The sequence below is a fragment of the Lontra canadensis genome, unplaced genomic scaffold (genome assembly GCF_010015895.1).
Source record: "Lontra canadensis isolate GAN:19392208 unplaced genomic scaffold, GSC_riverotter_1.0 scaffold19, whole genome shotgun sequence".
Lineage (NCBI taxonomy): Eukaryota > Metazoa > Chordata > Mammalia > Carnivora > Mustelidae > Lontra > Lontra canadensis.
Genome location: NW_022631013.1, coordinates 9,373,220 through 9,393,208, shown reverse-complemented (window position 1 = coordinate 9,393,208; position 19,989 = coordinate 9,373,220). Strand labels below are relative to the sequence as shown.

At 41.1% G+C, this 19,989-nt stretch overlaps 1 protein-coding gene across 4 annotated transcripts in view; it reads left to right on the top strand.

Annotated features, from left to right (window-relative positions):
• Positions 1–58: 58 nt before the first annotated feature.
• The window catches only part of APTX (aprataxin), a 32,003-nt gene continuing 12,072 nt past the window's right edge, over positions 59–19,989 (top strand). The window contains exons 1-8 of one of the 4 annotated variants that reach the window (XM_032860358.1): positions 59–101; positions 4,660–4,796; positions 6,133–6,179; positions 6,400–6,702; positions 7,335–7,394; positions 8,205–8,431; positions 13,956–14,059; positions 14,821–15,003. In XM_032860358.1, the coding sequence (XP_032716249.1) occupies positions 4,664–4,796; positions 6,133–6,179; positions 6,400–6,702; positions 7,335–7,394; positions 8,205–8,431; positions 13,956–14,059; positions 14,821–14,975 (1,029 nt within the window). In that variant the 5' untranslated portion in view covers positions 59–101; positions 4,660–4,663 and the 3' untranslated portion in view covers positions 14,976–15,003. Of the gene's footprint in view, positions 102–4,659; positions 4,797–6,132; positions 6,180–6,399; positions 6,703–7,334; positions 7,395–8,204; positions 8,432–13,955; positions 14,060–14,820; positions 15,086–19,989 lie in introns of those variants that run through there. The other 3 variants (XM_032860357.1, XM_032860359.1, XM_032860360.1) reach the window with 3 other exon arrangements.

Sequence of the window (19,989 nt, the reverse complement as noted above, 5' to 3'; positions counted from 1 at the left end):
CACTGGTCGATCGCTGGCTTGCGCGTGACGTCATCACGCAGCGCCGGAAGTGGTGAGGCTTCGAAGAGTGACCTGGGTTTGTCTGTGTCCGCCGTGTCGAGGTAAGGCGCTTCTCGGCCTACCTCCTCTACTTGCAGGGTGGAAAACCGTAGTTGTGGGCCCTGGAGCGGGGCCGTTACTACCCTTGAATGATGTTCCTTGAATGACGCTTTTATGGCTTTTTTCCGGCCTGGCTTTACAGTCCTTGGGCTCCAGGCGTCTCACTTTGCTCAAGCTCCCATGGGCCGTTTTTCGGAGGCCCTCTCGTTGGTCGCCGTCCCACCTCACGTTCGTTCACGTGCCCCTCACTCCTCCGCCCCCCCAGCCCCAGGCTTGGTCACAACGCAAGCAGAAAAAAGATGAGGGACCTGAGGTTTCTGTATAGATGGGTAGTGATGCAAGCTGTTTACAAGGAGATTATAATTTCATTTGGAGAGTAGAATTACATCCACATTTAATTCTCAGGGAACTGTGAAGATAAATTGACCACACCCTATGGCATGTAGAGAAGACAAGATAGTTCAGTGAAGGCCTCCCTGGAGGAGGTGGGACTTGGAAATTGAGAAGGATTTGGGATTCTAGGAAGGGGGAAAGGGTATAACCCAATGCCCTCATATTAAGAATGACTTGGGAGACATGACTCAGTACCTCATAGCTTGAGGGTTGTATTTGCGCGTAAAAATAAAGTTATGTGAGTCTGGGGGGAGGGGAGGGTGGGTTAGTTCTATGAAGGGAAGTAGAAGGTGACATAAGTAACCTTTGTGGGGTTAGAGTATGAGGGTCTTCACCTCAAGCCTGAGGAATTTGGGACTTACCAGGCTGGGCAAATTTCTGGGGCTGGGTTGGATATCATGGTAGCCATCAGCCACATGTAGCTTTTTAAATGTAGGTTTAAAAAAAATCTAAGAACTTTAGTTCCTCTATTGACCTGGCTACATTTTGGGTGCTTGATAGTCACTTGGTAGCTACGTTATTAGACAATGCAGGTTTACAACACTTCCATTATTGCAAAAAGTTCTACTGGACAGCACAGTTCCATGTTAAATTTATGGGCTTGTGTGGCTTATCAGATCACTTTGCTTCCTTAATATATAACCAGATTTTTTTCCTGACCAATCCCTGGAACTCTGGAATGTAAAGTAGGGAGTTGGAAAACAGAGAGTTAGGATTTATCCTCATAGATGTGAGGATGGGATTGCCCAAAGAGAGGAGCAAAGGACCACATGGAAGTGGAGCCAAAGCAGGGGAAAGAGAAGGAAGGGACAAGAACCTGAATAGGATTATCATTTGGTGACCTACTTGCAAATATATATTATTCTTGCATGACAAATATTAAGTTCTGGAGATACATTGGTAAGCAAAAAAATGGGCTTGCCTTCTTTCATAGTACTTGCAGTTTATGGAGTTTTATTGGATGGACTATTTTAAAGATTCAGGAGCACCTATCATTATGTACTCCCCATATTCTAAAATGCTTCATTCCTAGAAATTGGAACTGGAGGCTAAAATGGGCCAAAATGTTGCTTAAGGTTAGTTGTGTAAGCATTGTGCAGTCACTGCTTTAGCTTGTCAAGAAGTAGTAAATGGGAACATCATAACTTGAGAACTTTGATGGGAATGAGTGTGTGTATAGGTCAGGAGGCGTAGTTCCTATTAGCCTGCAACAGCCAGCCATGCTCTCAGCTGCCCATCAGATTCCTTCCTGTCCCTGCTCTCAAACTGTGCTCTCTCCACATTTCTTTTGTTATTACTGTGAGTAGTCAGTCACCATGACTTATTTCCCAAAGCCTGATGAAGACATACTTCACTTCTCAGCCCATTGCTTGCTCATTCATCAGTTTCCAGCAAGTGCAGACAGATGCTCCTCTGAACACATAGCATTTAAAAGTGGGACTTGCCTATAGTATCATCATCATTTGAGGCTCCAGGTTTAAGATTTTAGGTTTACAGCTGACTTTTCATGCTTCTTGTATCCACTCCTTCACAAAGACCTGAACTTTTGGACCTCACTGTGGTCATTATGTTGACAGCTTTGTGACTCTGACTCTAGGCTTCTCCACTCCAGTCTGCCTACGCACAGCTGTTGTTTCACTTCAGTAGGCAGCTCAATAATTTGGCAGTTGTCTCCTTGTTGATAATGTTAAGTCGAAACTTTTCAGCCTGGTGTTTCAATACCTCTGCCATTTTCTGGTGATTCTCTGGGGCAGCTCCTCTAGGTCAACTAACAAGGTCTGCTTTCTACCCTTCACCCATGGCTTATTGCTGAAATCTGTGTTTTCATTTGTGCTTTTTTTTTTTTTTAAAGTTTTATTCATTTAAGTAATCTCCACACCCAACTTGGGGCATGAACTCATGACCCAGAGATCAAGAGTCACATGCTCTTCCGACTGAGCCAGCCAGGTATCCCTGGCGCCTGTGCTTTTAAAAATGGAATGTCCCCTCCCACTTATTTTCTTATCAGTCCTCTCCACCTTTTTATTTGGGTGGTTTCCAAACCCTTTGCTGACTGGTGGAATTTTCTGTAACTTTGCACCTCCTCAGCACTCATTTGCTCTCTCCTTTGCATTATCCTTTCTTTGCAGATGGTAATGAAATTCTGATTTTTAAAAATCTTGTTCCTTTTTTTTCTTCCCTTTGGACACAGCGCTTGTCCAGAGGCCTGATAAGTGCTGCCTTGCCTACAGAGCACATTTCTCAAAGAGAGGGTGTTAGAGACTTGAGCAATATGTTTCTGGAGGCATCCCAAAGATCCTAGTCCTGTCCCTGCCCGTAATTCCCTGCTCTCCCTCTCTGGGTGATCTCATGCTCTCTCTTTGCCTCACCTTCTCTGACATGTTGATGCCTCTCAAATATATATATATATATATACTTAGCCTATTCCTCTCCCTGAGCTTTCTGCCCATATATCCTACCTCGACCTATATATCTTAATCTAATTGTGTTTCAATGAGAAATCATCCCTTCTTCATCTGCTATTTAACTTCAAATTATGTTTTCTTGTGTATTTCATTGTGGTTAATGGCTGTTTCCGAATTAGAAGTCTTGATTTATTTCCGCCTTTACTCCTTTGTCATTCCCCAAATATAGTTGGTAATTAAGTCTATAGTCACAGTTTCTTCTTCTTCCTCTCCATTCCCTTTGCCCTGCCTTTGTTAGGTCTCATCTCTCTCCCAAATTTCTTGTCTCTTTCCCTTCTACTGATACCCTATGTGGCCATCAAGGTTGTTTTCTTCCTTTCTTTCAGGACTTAATTATTTATTTTAGATAGAGAATGCTCACACGCACATGCAGAGGGGGTGGTGAGCAGGATGGGTGGAATCTTTAAGGGGTGGAATCTTTTTTTTTTTTTTAAGATTTTATTTATTTATTTGACAGAGAGAGATCACAAGTAGACAGAGAGGGAGGCAGAGAGAGGGGGGAAGCGGGCTCCTTGCTGAGCAGAGAGCCTGATACTGGGCTCGATCTGAGGACCCTGAGATCATGACCTGAGCCAAAGGCAGAGGCTTAACCCACTGAGCCACCCAGGCACCCCTTAAGGGGTGGAATCTTAAGCAGATGCCTCACTGAGCACAGAGCCAGACACAGTGCTCCATTTTTGGCCCTGAGATCGTGACCTGAGCTGAAATCCAGAGTCAATGCTTAATTAACCAGCTGAGCCACCCAGGTGCCCCTAAAGGTGGTTTTCAAAAGAAAACCGGTTCCTTCACTATCGTACAGGTTTGTATTGCACAGAGGGGCCACATTTACACTTTAGACATTGTAGGTTTATATATTTTTTGTGACAGCCTTCTGGTAGATGGCAGTAAAATTATTATTCTAATACTGGTATGTTACAATGATTAAGGAGGAAAACCTGATACACATAAAGATGCCCGTGGACTGAAGAACATCCTCTATTCCTATGACTTTAATTTTCTGCCAGGCAAACTCTTTCTCACGCTTTAAAACTCAGCATAAATATCCCTTCCTATTAAGCTGTTTTTGATATTCCTTACAAGAGTCAGTTATTCCTTTCCCTGAGCTAATACCATATTTAATTAATCCCTTATTATGGTGCTTATCACATTATGTTATAATAATTGATATTTGAGTCTATCTGTCCCACTAAACTCCAGGTCCCTCAAGGATAGGAACGTTGTTTAATTATTCTTTTATCCTCAGCGTGTAGGCTAATGGTCAGCACATAGAGTATATCAATAAACATAAATATTTGATTACTGGGACGCCTGGGTGGCTCAGTTGGTTGGGTGTCTGCCTTCGGCTCAGGTCATGATCCCAGGGTCCTGGGATTGAGTTCCACATCAGGCTCCTTGCTCAGTGGGGAGCCTGCTTCTCCCTCTGCCTGTGCGCTTTCTCTCTCTCACTGACAAATAAATAAAATCTTTAAAAAATTTTTTAATTGCTTAGCCTGATTTAGGCACAGAGGTAAATATATACATTATCTTATTTAATTCTCATAAGAGCCTCATGAGTCCTGTCATTGTCATATTCTACAGGTGAGAAAATTGAGACCTAGGTGAAGTCGCTGGTAGATGGCATGTGTGGTAGTGCTGGAGTATGGCTCTGGAGGACTTGTGCTAATTTTTCCAGTGATTCTCTTGTGTTTTTTTTTTCTCTCAGAGTAATGATGCGGGTGTGCTGGTTGGTGAGACAGGATAACCGGCACCAGCGAATCAAACTTCCACATTTGGAAGCAGTCATGGTTGGGCGTGGTCCAGAGACCAAGATCGTTGACAAGAAATGTTCTCGACAACAAGGTAATTGGTCATAGCAATGCGCAGATTACTGTGTTTTTTTCCTCAGGATAATGATAACCAAAGATGCACATTTCTTGGATGCTATTGGTAGGATCTTTTTGTCTGCCATAAACAAAACTCAGAAACCATTCTGTTAGCTAACACCAGGGACCCATTCACCCCTGATTCTCCCCCCTGGAAGTGGTTAATATTCAGTGTTGGGAATAGGCAGGTTCCTTCCTTTTACTATGGGGTGGTGGACCTGAATCCTGTACTCTGCTTTGCCCAGGAAGATTCCTCTCACTGGGCAGTGAGACAGTTGAATTCTGGGACCTCCAGCCTGAAACCATGTCTGAGAAGTGATGGGGTAGTTCCATCCTTTACATGATGGCTCACACAGAGGGGGTTATCTTTTTAAGACTTTGGCATCTAGCTCTTGAATTTGCCTTTCCTGGGATTTGATGAAATGAAGGTCCTTAGGAAAAAGCCTTACCACATACCTCATTTTTCACATGTAAACTCTGGACATGCTCACTGCTACCAGGCCCCCACATGTGTGTTCCCCATAACAGGGTTTCTCAGTGCTTGGAGTCTGTAGTACTGGTTTTTCCCACATGAGTTAATCTAAATGGGGGGGGGGGAGCCATATTGAGCTGTCTAGGTCCAAGATACAGAAGCAGACACTGCTTTTCACTCTCTGTCCCCTTTTCATAACAGCAACTGTAAGGACTTGTGTGTCATCCTGTCTTCTGCCTGTCCTTCCCAGATAGCAGCTGTGGTGTCTCTGCACCCTGTCTCCCCCTAGAAATTTTGTTCACTTCTCTGAACACAAGTGTTTAATGTTATTTCTTCCCATATATGCTCAGACTGTTCTGTTCCTGCAATCCTCTTTCTAGAATAATCACTGTGCCTACTAAGGCCAGCTGAACTTCTCTTTTCCAGGAATGGATCCTTTGGCTTTCTCTATTGAAGGCATCTTATAGTTGTATTAAATAGTGGAAGCCTGATGTAATCATGCACCAAGAGTCTGAGAGAGAACTGGGTTTCTTTCCTGACTATAGAGTTTGTTATCCTGAGTGGGTTAAGGGTGCTGGAATAGCCAGACTTGTGAGGATTCTGTGAAGCTGCTTCATAGGGATATTAGCAAGAGCTAAAGGAGTATGTGTGCTGTTGACATTTTATGGAAGGATTTGGAGCCCAGCCACCTGTATAACAGGCAGTTTTGCTCATAGGCCTTTGAGGAAGCCCCAGTCAAGTTGCCTCCTGGAATGAGGCTTCATTATACTGTAGGGAGAATAGGAGCAAGTGCTTGGTTCTTTGTGGCATTTAGGTTTAACTTTTTTTATATCTCTTTCAGTACAGTTGAAAGCAGAGTGTAACAAAGGATACGTCAAGGTAAAGCAGGTATGTGTATTTGTAATTTGGATTTCCATTTTATACTTGATGATTTTCTTATGCTGTTGATTTTAGAGTGTTTGTGCCAGCCAATAAAAGCTTCTCTGTCATGTGTGGAAGTGAGCATTAAGCATGGTGCTTGGCGTGCTGTAAGTGGTTAACATAGCATTGGCTATGCTGCTAGTGGTATTATTGCTATCATTGTGATTATTTTTTGATTATTCTATAGGTAGGGGTCAATCCCACCAGCATTGACTCAGTCATAATTGGGAAGGACCAAGAGGTGAAGCTGCAGCCTGGCCAGGTTCTCCACATGGTGAATGAACTTTATCCATATATTGTAGAATTTGAGGAAGAGGCAGAGAGCCCTGGCCTGGAAACACCCAGGAAGAGAAAGAGGTCAGGCAGCAGTGATTCTATAGAAAGAGATGCTGCCCAGGAAGCGGAGTCCTGTACAGGACTGGAACCTGGGAGTGATCCTAGCCAATCTGCTCTGCCCTCAAAAAAGGGGAAAGATGTATCTACCAAAAAGGTGAGGGCCGTGTGCTTGATGGATGATGTGGAGATTAAATGAGATGTGATGACTACCTGATTGTTTTGTACACTGTAAAGCCCAGGTATGCGTAAGAGGTTATTAACTATGACAAGGCTTATTAACCATGATGAAAGAGTCACTTGTTTGTGTCACCAGTCACTTGAGTGAAGGTCCCTTTGTGTACTTTACTGTTGAATTCCTGAGGTAAGCCACTTGAAGGTAGAGATAATGGCGGTGTAGTTACCACTGAACTGCTGAAATGGGTCAGTCATATGTTTATCTGTAGAAGGTTAGCATTGGAATGCTGTTCATAGATCATGTGATTCACATCCTCATGTCAAAGTGGAAGTGTAGTTAGGCTGTAGGTGGAGTGGGAGAGGGCAAAGAAGATGCAGTTGACACTCTGGCATCTCCAGCCTTTGTCTAGACACACAACTGTGAATCCTGTATAGGAAGAAAATGGAGCTGGTTTAGATTATAAAGGCAAGTGATTGAGTAAAGGGGATATAGCTTAATTCTTAAAACCTAATCTCATTACTAAGTTCAGTTGGGCTTTGCTGATGTACAATATTAACTAATCCTGAATATAACTTGACATTTGCAATTTGTATTGCCCCTTTTTGTTTCAGGAATCATTGGGCCACTGGAGTCAAGGCTTGAAAATTTCTATGCAGGATCCCAAAATGCAGGTCAGAATAACATTTTGGCATTGAAATACACTTCATGTTTTAAGTGGCTAATCCACAGAGGTCATAACTACAAATGAAAGCAAAGGATATCAGTCCTTCTGAATGAGGTTCGTTTTATTTGGCTATTTTCTGAGAACAAGTGGTTTTTCCCATTATTAGTAAGTTAGCAACTGGATTCTTTGAAGAGAAACTAAGTTCTTCAAATGAATATCTCCTCTTCTTTGTTCCTTCTAAACTTCTGGGTACTATTAAGGGAAGTTGTGTTAACCTTAGTGGGGTTTCTTTCAAGGGAGTGTCAGGTAATATATTGTGACTGTAGTTGCTGGGCTGCCCTGGGATTAATAGTCAGGCATCATCCTGGGAGGGGTGTTTGAGTTCTTAAATTACATCCTGGGTGACAAGGAGCCAGATCTGATAGGGCTTCTTGGAACACATGATGTGACAAATGGTCTACTGGGTTAGAGTGGAGAAGGGTGCATTTGAATTAATGCTTGCAAGGACGTTACAGCAGATCCTTAGGAACTATTTTGTACTGTGCGTTTTCTGTGTATTCTTTGTAGTGTGGTGATTGAAAACACACACTCTGGAGTCAACTAGACCTGGTTTACAATCGTAGACTTCCCACTTTGTTAGCTGTGACTTTGCAAGACACTCATCCAAGTGTCAGCTCTCATCTGATAAAACTGTGATATGGAAACCTTTTACATAAGACTGTGTTGGAAATTAAGTGAGTTAGTGAATATGACAGCTCCTGGCGTGCAGAAGATGTGTGGTAGATGTCTGTTTCCTTCTCTTATGCCCCTCTTCTAGGTTTACAAAGATGAGCAGGTGGTGGTGATTAAGGATAAATATCCCAAGGCTCGTCACCACTGGCTGGTCTTACCGTGGGCTGCCATTTCCAGTCTGAAGGTTGTGACCAGGGAACACCTTGAGCTTCTCAAACACATGCACACTGTGGGGGAAAAGATGATCACAGATTTTGCTGGGTCCAGCAAACTCCGCTTCCGATTGGGTTACCATGCCATTCCCAGCATGAGGTAAGTGTTGTGGGTAGTGCTAGCGCATTCTTGTTCTGCCTGGCCAGACAGATGGATTCAGCCTGATAGTCCTGTGCTGATATATCAGCCTGTGCTGATAGTGCTGAGGCCCAGGGAACTAGGGTGGGATGTTTCCAAGGAAGGTGGGCTGAAACTTCCATCCTTCTGTCTGACTTGCCTGTAATTTTTCGTGCCTGTGACTTTTATTAGATTTTTCAGAAGCATCTGTAAACCCTAAACGATTAAGGACCATTGCTTTGAAGGAGACAAACATCACTGATTTTTGTCTTGACAGCTCAGTAGACCTAGGGTTTAAAATAAAATGAGAGAAAAATATAGAGCCTGTTTGCCTTTGGCTCATACCCAGAAGGACTCAGAAAGGAATAACTGAGTCTTTTTAAAGAATGCAAGCAAGGCAGATCTCCATAGCTCTTTAGAGCTAAGCAACAAGATAAGCAGACTAATTGGATTTTGGAGTTTTTATCTTGTATTTGTTCGTTTGTTTTTCTGGTGATAAAATATACCTAACAAAATTTACCATTTTAACCATTTTTAAGTATACGGTTCTTTGGCATTAAGTACATTTACATTGTTGTGCAACCATCACCATCATTTGCTTCTCAAACCTTTTTAATCTTCCTAAACTACATCCCATTCCCCTACAGTCTCTGGCAATTACCATTCTACTTTCTGTTTCTATAAATTTGACTACTTTAGGTGCTTCATGCAAGTGGAATCATACAGTGTCTGTCTTTTCGTGACCAGTTTATTTCATTTACGATAATGTCTTCAAGGTTCATCTCTGTTGTAGCATGTGTCAAATTTTCTTCTGGTTATTTTTTTTTTTAAGTGCCCAAGATTCTTCACGTTTTATTCAGGTAATTATGACTTATGTGATGGACCACTTTAACCAAATGAATTTTTTGTGCCACATTTTTTCCCCATCAGTACTTTTTTTTTTAAATTGAGGCATAACTTATATACAACAGATTCACAAGATTTATAGTTTGGTCAGTTTTGACAAACATATATACCATGTAACATCACTCTGATAAAAATACAGAACATTTCTGTCATATCCCAAGTTCCCTTGCACTTCTTTTCAGTTAATCCTCCCCTCAACCCTCAAGCGTTGTTCTGATTTCTTTCTGCATAGGTTAGTTTTGCCTATTCTAGAACTTTATATAAGTGGAATCATACAATGTATACTTTTCTTCTGTCGGGCCTTTTTGAGCATTATGATTTTGAAATTCATGTATGTTGCTGTGTATGTCATGCACATCCTTCCATTTTTTTTTTTTTTTTTTTTTTAAAGATTTTATCTATTTATTTATTTGACAGAGAGAGATCACAAGCAGGCAGAGAGGCAGGCAGAGAGAGAGGCCGAGAGAGAGGCAGAGAGAGAGGAGGAAGCAGGCTCCCTGCTGAACAGAGAGCCCGACGCGGGGCTCGATCCCAGGACTTCGAGACCATGACCTGAGCCGAAGGCAGTGGCTCAACCCACTGAGCCACCCAGGCGCCCCACATCCTTCCATTTTTTTGGTCTTCAGTAAATTCCTAGAAATGAAGTTGCTAGGTCACAGGGTTGATGTATGTTGGGCCTCATTTTAAAAAATGCAGTTGATCCTTGAACAACATAGGGTTGAATTTTGCCAGTCCACCTATATGCACATGTTTTTTGATACAGTAAAATACTGTAAGTGTATTTTCTTTTCATTGTGACTTTCTTAATGTTTTCTTTTCATTACCTTACTTTTTGTAAGATTTCAGTATATAATATATGTAGCATGCAAAATATGTGTTAATGGACTGTTCATGTTATTGGTGGGGCTTCTGGTCAACAGTAGGATATTAGTAGTTTTGGGGGAGTCAAAAATTACATTTTTGGATTTTTGATTGTGTGGGGGGTCAGTTAAGGATCAACTCTATATAACTTTTTATTGTTAAAGCCTTATTCAGAAATTTAGGGCAGAAGTCACCCATAATCATAATCCTATTTCTCCAGTGCTGCACAGCCCATGGCTAAAAGAGATCTTTGACTGTAGAGTGCTTTTCACATGGTAATCTCAGTGTCCATACTTTTTTTATGTAATAAAAACTGTTATTCCAAGAATTTTAAAAAAGAGCCATGGCAACTGTGGGTGGGAAGCAAAATGAGCAGTAAGTTGCCGTTTTACATATTCTTTTACGATCACTATTTATAACTTTGAATAAACACCATGGAAAGGAAAAGGTAACATATTTTTTTTTTTGTAAAGGTAATATATTTTCCATTTAGAAAATACAAAAAAAGTGTGAAGCAGAACAAAGATCTTCCATAATATCACCACTAATTAAACTCTAGATCTTATTTGAATTTTACCTTTTTTATTTTTTAATATTTATGTTTTTCTGCTCCAGGATCTAATCCAGGATCCTGCATTGGATTTATTTGTTGTCTCTCCTTAGTTTCCCCTAACTTGTGACACTTCTTCCTCCATTCCTAGTTTTTATGACCTTGACACTTTTGATGATTACTGGTTGGTTTTATAGGATATCTCTCATTTTGGGTTTATCTGATATTTTTCCTTGATTAGATTGAGATTATGCCTTTTTTTTTTTTATTCCCCAAATATCACAGAGGTGATGTTGCTTCCTTCTCAGTACATCATATCAAGGAGTAGGTGAAGTTGAGATGGCTTATTACTCGTATTAACCTTGATCACTTTGTTATGGTGATGTCTGCCACATTTCTCTCCTCAAAATTACTATTTTTCCCTTTGTTATTGATGAATGTCTTGGATAGTTAGGGACTATGCTAGTATCTCATTTCTCCCCAGACTTTTGCCCAGTGATTTTAGCATTTATTGGAAGGCCTTGCCTGTGAGAGTTATTACTGTGGTGTTCACCTACTGGTGATTTTATGTTTCCCTCATTTTCTTTAATTTATTAATTAGAATTCTTCTGTATAAAAGAGTTGTCCCTTTCCCCCAGTATGTATTTATTCAGCTATTTGTCAATGTGGACTTACGGATATTTATTTTATTCTATAGGTTTTTTTTTTTTTTTTAAGATTTTATTTGTTTATTTGACAGATTGAGATCACAAGTAGGCAGAGAGGCAGGCAGAGAGAGGAGGGGAAGCAGGCTCCCTGCTGAGTAGAGAGCCCGACGTGGGGCTCGATCCCAGGACCCTGAGATCATCACCTGAGCCGAAGGCAGAGGCTTAACCCACTGAGCCACCCAGGCGCCCATATTCTATAGGTTTTAATTTAGCCTATCATTATTCATTTTGTTGCTCAAACTGTTCTAACCTTAGTCCTTGGAAGCTCCTTTAATTTGGGTCCTGAATCATTTGACAGGGCCCCAACATTTTTTGAACACTTCTTTATTTTCTGGAACAAGATGTTCCAGGCCTATCCTGTATTTTTCCTGTTCTAGCCCTGGAATGAAACTTTTATTTTATTTCTTTCCTTTTATTGGAGATATTTATAAACCAAGACTTGGATACTAGGTTTCTATATTGAGAGAAGTTGGTTGATCCCAGAGTATTTTTTGCTTCTAGGTCCTTTCGGCAGATAGGGCCAGGAAGTACATGAATGAATCCTAATCCACACAGATACCACACTTCCCTGTTTTTTTTATCTACTTGTGTATGTGTATGGAAAAACCACATATTTATACTGATATCTCTGACTCCAGTTTAATTCTGCAAATTTCATTCTTGTCTCCCCCTTTCCTTTATTTTAGTTTCTTTCTCCAAGGATGAAAAATCTGGCTCTCATTAGCTCTAATAAATTCACTTTCCTGTTTGGTCTTAGTATACACATAAAATAGTTACAGAATTGCTAACTGTTAACCCTGTGAGAAAGACATTTACTCACAGTATTTCTATATAGTTCTTTCCATCTTTATGGTATCCAGACTAGTTTTCCAAAGTTCATTTCCCAAGTTATTTTCTTCCTGACCTCCTTCAGTGTGGTTCCCTTATTCATTTGTAATACTGTTAGGTTTATTGTTTGTTACTGCCTTCATTCCATTTTGGATTCCTGGATGTATTGGTTGGTTTTGATTATTTATTGGGAGAATAGAACAGAATGATTCTAAGAGTCAAATTTATGCAAAAAGACATCCTACGGGTTTAACAAGTCCAAAAGAGAACTCTTGGTTTTCTGCCCCAAACCTGCTTTCCTTTCAGCTTCTGCATCTCTGTAAGTGGCACCTCCCCCAAACAACATCCAGTCCATTAAGAAATCCATTTGGTTCCATTGCAAACTATATTCCAGACACTACAGCTCTAATCTAAGGCGTGATTATTTCTGTAGTAGTTTCCTAACTCGTCTCTGTATCCATTGTTACCCTCTTTATAGTTCTTTCCCTGCAGGGCAGCCCAGAGTGATTTTTTAAAAGTGCAAATCAGGGACAATATAAGCAGAATACACTGTAGACCTCTTGTCAGCCTGTAAGATTCATTTTTTTTTTAAGGATTTATTTATTTATTTATTTATTTATTTATTTATTTGACAGACAGAGATCGCAAGTAGGCAGAGAAGCAGGCAGAGAGAGAGGGGGGAAGCAGGCTCCCTGCCGAGCAGAGAGCCCCATGTGGGGCTCGATCCCAGGACCCTGAGATCATGACCTGAGCGGAAGGCAGAGGCTTAACCCACTGAGCCACCCAGGTGCCCCAGCCTGTAAGATTCTTTATGTTCTGACTCCTACCTTGTCTCTGTTTCTCAGCTGGAACCATTCCAGCCTTACCTATCACGTTTCTGTTCCTTAGTTGAAGCAAGTTCTTTTTTATCTTAGGGTCTTTGCACTTGGCTCCCCAAAACATTCTTTCTCCAGATCTTTGCTTGCCTGACTGCTTACTCAGCTCGAATCACTGCCTGGAGTGGCCTTCCCCAAACACTATAGCTGAAGAGGTAACTTCTAACCCCTGAGCACTCTGTGTCCCATTTCCCTGGTTTATGTTTTTCCTTAACAATGTTAATGATTGGGGTGCCTGGGTGGCTCAGTGGGTTAAAGCCTGTGCCTTTGGCTCGGGTCATGATCTCAGGGTCCTGGGATCGAGCCCCGCATTGGGCTCTCTGCTCAGCGGGGAAGCCTGCTTCCCCCCCACCCCCTGCCCGCCTCTCTGCCTACTTGTGATCTCTCTCTCTCTCTCTGTGTCAAATAAATAAATAAAATCTTAAAAACACACACACACACACACACACAAAAACCCCCCAGAAAACCAATGTTAATGATTTGAATTTTCCCCATATATTTCTTTTCTTTTCAAAATTTGTCTTTCTTTATTAGACTATAATTATAAGGGCAGAGACCTTTCTCATTTTGTTCACTGCTAAATTCCCAGTGCTAGAATAATGCTTGGCTCTAGTAGGTACTTAATGAGCATTAAATGTTCTTAAGTGAATGATTGAATGAATTGGATTAAATGGAAACACTAGCAATATTTTGTATATCCATATTTTTATTGTTTGTCATTTTGACTAAGCCATCGTTTTTAATGGATTTAATGGTCATTTTCCTTCTCTCTCAACTAGCCATGTACACCTTCATGTGATCAGCCAGGATTTTGATTCTCCTTGCCTTAAAAACAAAAAACATTGGAATTCTTTCAATACAGAATACTTCCTAGAATCACAAGGTAAACAGAGTTCTTTAGTTTTCACATTTGTTTCATTTTCTCAGCTATTCTTATATTTGATTTAGTTGTTTCCCTAGAAAATTATCTGACCTCAAAAGCCCACATACAACTTTCTGTCCCTAGAAAGAGAGACCCATTAAAAGAAACTGGATTATTTGAATTGAGTAGTGTTGCCACTTTGCTTTGAGCAGCCTTCTTGAAGGGGCGGGGGTGGACCTAGAAAGCTGTTATGTCAGAGCCAGAAAGGTGTTTTATTGTAAAGACAGGGGACTTAAAGGTTGTCCTGAGAATTATTGGAGTTCATGGATGTGAAAGCTCTCAACAATTGTCTTTTTTGCCATCAGCTGGATAGGAGATTGGGGGCTGCCTCATGTCATGAGTGGTTAATTAACAGGGGAGGGTTGTGTGTATGTGGAAGACGGCATTTTCCAGGGTGTATACTGTGCAACTGCAGTATGCTGGGACATTAATGATTGCAGCTACCAAAGGCTTACCAGCGATAAAGCACTGTGGTAAGCACTTGACATAATAACATGGGTTGCTTACAGTGTGTCCCAAAGGAATGTAATTATTTCAAAAACAGGTTGCTCAGATTTAGAATCTGATCAAACACATTTTCCCCACAGTGAGTTTAACCTCAAGTTTACTAGCTTTAGGATACCTGGCATGTTTTTATTTGGAGTCAGATTTGCTTTTCTGGGGGTTATCTTACATTGGCTTTTCAGAGTAGATGGGTTTTGAACGTTTTTCTTTGCTTGCAGCTGTGATAGAGATGGTACAGGACACTGGCAGAGTGAGTGTCCGAGATGGGATGCCTGAGCTCTTGAAGCTGCCTCTCCGTTGTCACGAGTGTCAGCAGCTGCTGCCTTCCATTCCTCAGCTGAAAGAGCATCTCAGGAGGCATTGGCCAAAGTGATTCCATGGAGCCTGGACTTTTGCAGCAGGTGTGGCTGATTGTTTAGAACAAATTCCTTGCACCTGTTCTGGATTGCCTGTGAACTTTCATTTCTTGAATTAAAACATGCAGCCTTTTTTTTTTTTTTTTTTAAAACAAAGCTTCTGTTCCTGAGTGGCTACAATATGGGGTGGCTTGAAGTAGTTTAGGAATTAGGAATTTGGGTTTGTCATGGATGTGTTCTCTGATGATGGTGGCTGGGACAGGCCTTACCCCCAGTCTCCAGGATCCATGTCAAGTATGACTAATGAGGGGCAAAGTCATGTTCACACTGACCTAATGGAAGATATGGGAGAGGGTGGGCTATATATTTCTGTCCATGCATTTCATCCTTTCTCCCCAGAGGCATGTGGTACCCTTCATCAGAGCAGCTAAAGAGGTCTCATATTTATCCTGAAAGCTCAAATTGTTCTTGTTCTCTGATACTAATCTATTCTGTAATATTCTTTCCCTTTACTTTCTTCATGGAGAAACTTAGTTGCTTCTGTCTTTTCTATCTTCATCTGTCTTTTCTGCCCTTTCTATCCAAAACCACCAATGCTCCCTTCTCAGGAATTGTGTCTCACCAGTTCTTACACACTTTAAGCAAACAGGCTACGTGAAGGGGTGGAGAGATGGGGTTTTCTAATATCAGGGGTTCCTGGCTGGTGAGGAAATACTTGGCCAAATGTTCATCAGGTTCGGCTGTCAAGCCTTCTTGGTGATCTGCTTGGATCTTTCATCTGGAAGTTAAGTTTGTTTGGGGCGGCTCTCTTAGGTAGTTGAAACTGTTGGGAGTTCAGGTAACAGTCACAGATTTAGTTTGAAGCATGCAGAGGTCATTATAGACTGAAAAGTTGCACAGAACCCCATAGCTTCATTTTTCACTCAGAGCAAATTTAGATGGCACTGTTGGAGCATTTTGATTTTTGGTTAATGTCAGAACTGAAGGTAAAGGGAATTCTAAAATGTTTCTAATTACATTGGTGATCTATTTGAGGATGTGATTCTTTTTGCTCTTGAGTTAAAAAAAAATACCCTTAATAATAACATCTCTCTGGAGAAAACCTCAATCTATAGAGACCACATTTAACCTCAGTCTTTCACAAACAAACAAGATGTTATAGTGGTTTCTTGGTGAGCATGGATATTGTCATAATTAGTAGTAATTAATGATTACATTAGATTACTGTGTAACACTTGCTCAGCTCCTGTGTGTCTGGGCATTATGCTAAACACTTTGTTCAAATTATTTAATTTACTTCTCCCTGTATGTAATTCTGTGGGGTAGGTACCTTCGTGATGACCCTTTAAAGGATAAAAATTTAATCATCTATAAAGGTTGCTGGGCTTCAAAGTTGGTCTTAGTTCTGGTGCGTCAAACTCATTTTCCCTATTAGTTGAAGAATAGAAATGTAATACTAACCAGTAGGAGCCATAGACCCCCATAGACCCCCTTTGCTGACCAAAAGCTCTCCATGGCATTTCAATGATTTCTCTGAGGATTGTCTGTTCCTTTAAAGCCCCTTTTTCACATCTGATGCCTAAAAGCCCCTAGAAACCTTGAATACTTCCTAAAGGTATACTCCGTGGATGCCTGAGATCAGAATTGCTAGTTTCATTTTACAACCTGAATCACAATCCCTTGGGCCTAGGAACCTGTATTCTAAAACAAACATTCAGTGGGTACCTGAGTGGCTCAGTTGGTTAAGTGTCTGACTTCTGATTTTTCTCTTGGTTCATGATCTCAGGCCACATTGGGCTCCGTGCTCAGCATGGAACCTGCTTGGGAGTCTTGTTCTCCCTCTCCCTCTACCCCTCCTCCTCCTCAAGTATTCTCTCTCTCTCTCTCTGTCAAAACAAACAAACAAACAATAAAAACATTCAGGATGACTGTTATTCATACTAAAGTTTGAGAACCACAGTATAAATGAATTTCTGGCTTCATAGCACCTTGCATTTCTGAAACTCCTGGATTTGACTCTGCCCTGTGAAGATAGACACACCATTTTCTGGTTGCCTTGCTGGGCTAGTTGTAGGCTTTCCTTCCCTTTGCAGGGTCAGTTTTATTTCAGGATCCAGGGAAACCCTGGGCATTAGATAAGGGAGAATGACTTATTATTGGGACCAGTGCTTTGTTTCTACAGGGATTGGGAAGAGGCCCTCGGGCCCCATGCTTTTAGGGGCAAGGCCTAGAGCTGATGACTCTTCCTCTTGAGTGACTCCCATTTCTTCCTCCTGCTCAGAGGGCAGTCTCAAAGGCGTGAGTGACCTGGGATCTGTGATGAACTCATCTAACCTTAGGCTCAGAGCATATATATTTTTCTTCTTCTGGGTATGTCTCCGAGATATCCAGGTACAAATGGTCCTTTCAGGGACCAGACCATAGTTGAAATGGTCACTAAGTCCTTGCAGTTTCAGGGATGTTTTCTGGAGCCTGGAATGGTAGTCAGTCACATATGCTGGATATGGCTGGATATCAGAGATTCAGGGCTAATCTGTGTCAGAATTGGCCTAACTGCCTCTTTCTATCTCAGTAACTATAACTTTAAGATTTCCACAGTGCTCTGAAGATTATTCCGTAGATAAGAATAAAAAATATGATGAAGGCTATGAAGTTCACTCCCCAGAATAATGTAGGTATACGTATCTTATGTACCCTTGAGGTTCTTCCATAGATTCCCTAGGGGTCTGTGGACCCCAACTTAAGAACCTCTGCTCTGGAGAAAAAAGTCATCATTAAGCATCTGGGATTTTAGGAGGTGTCTGGGATCACTATGGAGGACTAGGGGAGAGACCTCATCTCTAGGATGTCCCTGGAATGCTCTCCTTTGATCTCAATGCTCCTTCCTCAACGTTTGGCACATGTACATCCTGAGGGCTTCTGACTTCTGGCTCTAGTTCAGCCACCACATGGAGACAGGAATCTTGGGAAATAGAGAAATCCTCAGTGGGTCTGAGGGGTTCAGGAACTGTGGCTGACAGACTTATCGTGAGCTATCTAAAAGGCAGTGAATCTACACTCCTAAAAGCAGTAATCTGCATTAATAGATCAGCTACCTCATGAACGTATCCCAGGATAGTGGGAGTTGTAATATCTCCTGGGTACACAGTAGGTTAACAGTCCAAACTGTGCTGGACTCTGTAAATAATCTCTGACTACAGCAAAGATTTCATTGAGGCCTCAGCCAGTGTACCTGAGAATTGTAGAACATTTAGCTAAACTTCAGAGAAGGTCCCCAGTGAACTTTTTAAACATAGATATTGCAAGAACATTCAATTTAATTTTCTACCTTATCAACAATGCTATGTAGCTTAGCATATTGATATTAAAATCAAAATGAAAATATTTGATAAGAAACTGCAACCAAATAGAAACTATATCACAGTGAGATATAATGAAGGGAAATTTGGAAGAGTGAGGTGACCACCTCTGCATTTTTTGTTCAGCCAGGCTACTCTGACCTTGAGTCATTGAATTTTTGGGACAGCAAATGTGAATAACGACTTTGAGGGGCCAGGAAAAGGCCATGAAATATTGAGGTATATAGACCCCTTACCACCCCCTCTCTCAAGCGGGCTTTTGTTACATTATCACTAGAAAAAGTGATCTTTCTTTGCCTTTTATGCCAGATGTATTATTATGTTACAATTGGATGGAGTCTTCTCAAGGTACAGGGCATACTGGGATGAAAACGCAGAACAAATGCATATAACTCATATTTGGGACTCCCAAGTTGTATTTCATCCGTTAGGGGTTATTCTCTTCTACCTTAGCTCCCATCATAGCCAGGCAAGGCAGCAGTTTTATTAAAATAAAATGGTCAAATATTATTCAGTTACTTTAACCCTAGCCAAGAAGCCAGTTTATAATTGAGTTCTTTTGTTGCTTAAAGAGAAGGTAGTATGACGACTGAGATGAACTGGAACCTGAAACTGTGCAAGTGAATACTTTATATGAGACCATGAAGAGTAAACCTTAAATAGTTTATAACAGATCTTAAGTCAGAGCTGGAGAAAAGGGCCCTCAAATTGCATTAGACTCTCTGAACTAGAGTAATCTACTCTTTATATCTTTTCATTTATTATTATCATTATTATTATTTTTAGCAAATAAACTCTACCATCAAGGAATGGGTTTTGGGTTTTAGAGTATCCTAATTAGTGGTCTGATGCATTGTTAGCATTGTTTAGGCCATTGTTGAGATGACTCATCAAATGAGAGCCACACTCAAGGGCCAGAGTGTTCCCTTATCAGCAGCTGCTATCTACCCAAACATCAGGGAAGGGAATGTGAGGCTGTGGAGCAGTGGGAAAGGAGTTTAGGAGTTTAGACCTCTAAGATTCTGGGCCATTCACTACTCAACTCATTTTCCTTTTCCATTTAAAAAATTTATTTTGAGACCATCTATTTCAACTTCTTCAATTTTTAGAAGGCAGCTGGGACTTGGAGATTTAAGGAGCTCATTTAGCAATTTAAACCAGATCTTGGCCTTTATTGCAGTCCTCCTCTCGACTCTTCCTAGATCCTCTTAGACACTTGCAGCTTTTGTTTGTTTGTTTGTTTGTTTATTAAGTAAATTCTGCCCCCAACGTGGGACTTGAGCTCACAATCCCAAGATAAAGAGTCCCATCCCATGCTCTACTGATTGAGCCAGCCAAGTGCCATAGACAGTGACGTCTTGAGAATAAGGATTAGCTACTCTCCTAAGTCCCACTTGCTTCTGTCCTGCTTCATAATATTTTTTTCATGTAAATGCAGAGTATGAAAAAAATCACCTTAGGCTTATATTTGAGGCTCAGCTGTGTTCCATGTTAGCTATGTGGCACTAGGGAAGTCATTTAACCTCTCTGGCCTCAATTTCATCGTCTATCAAATGGAAATAAAATATGTACCTCCCAGGTTGACTGAGGATTAAACAAGCATGAACATGAAAGGGGCAGGCACTGGGGTGGTCCAGCTCTCAATCCTATCTCCTCTGCCAAACTCTAACCC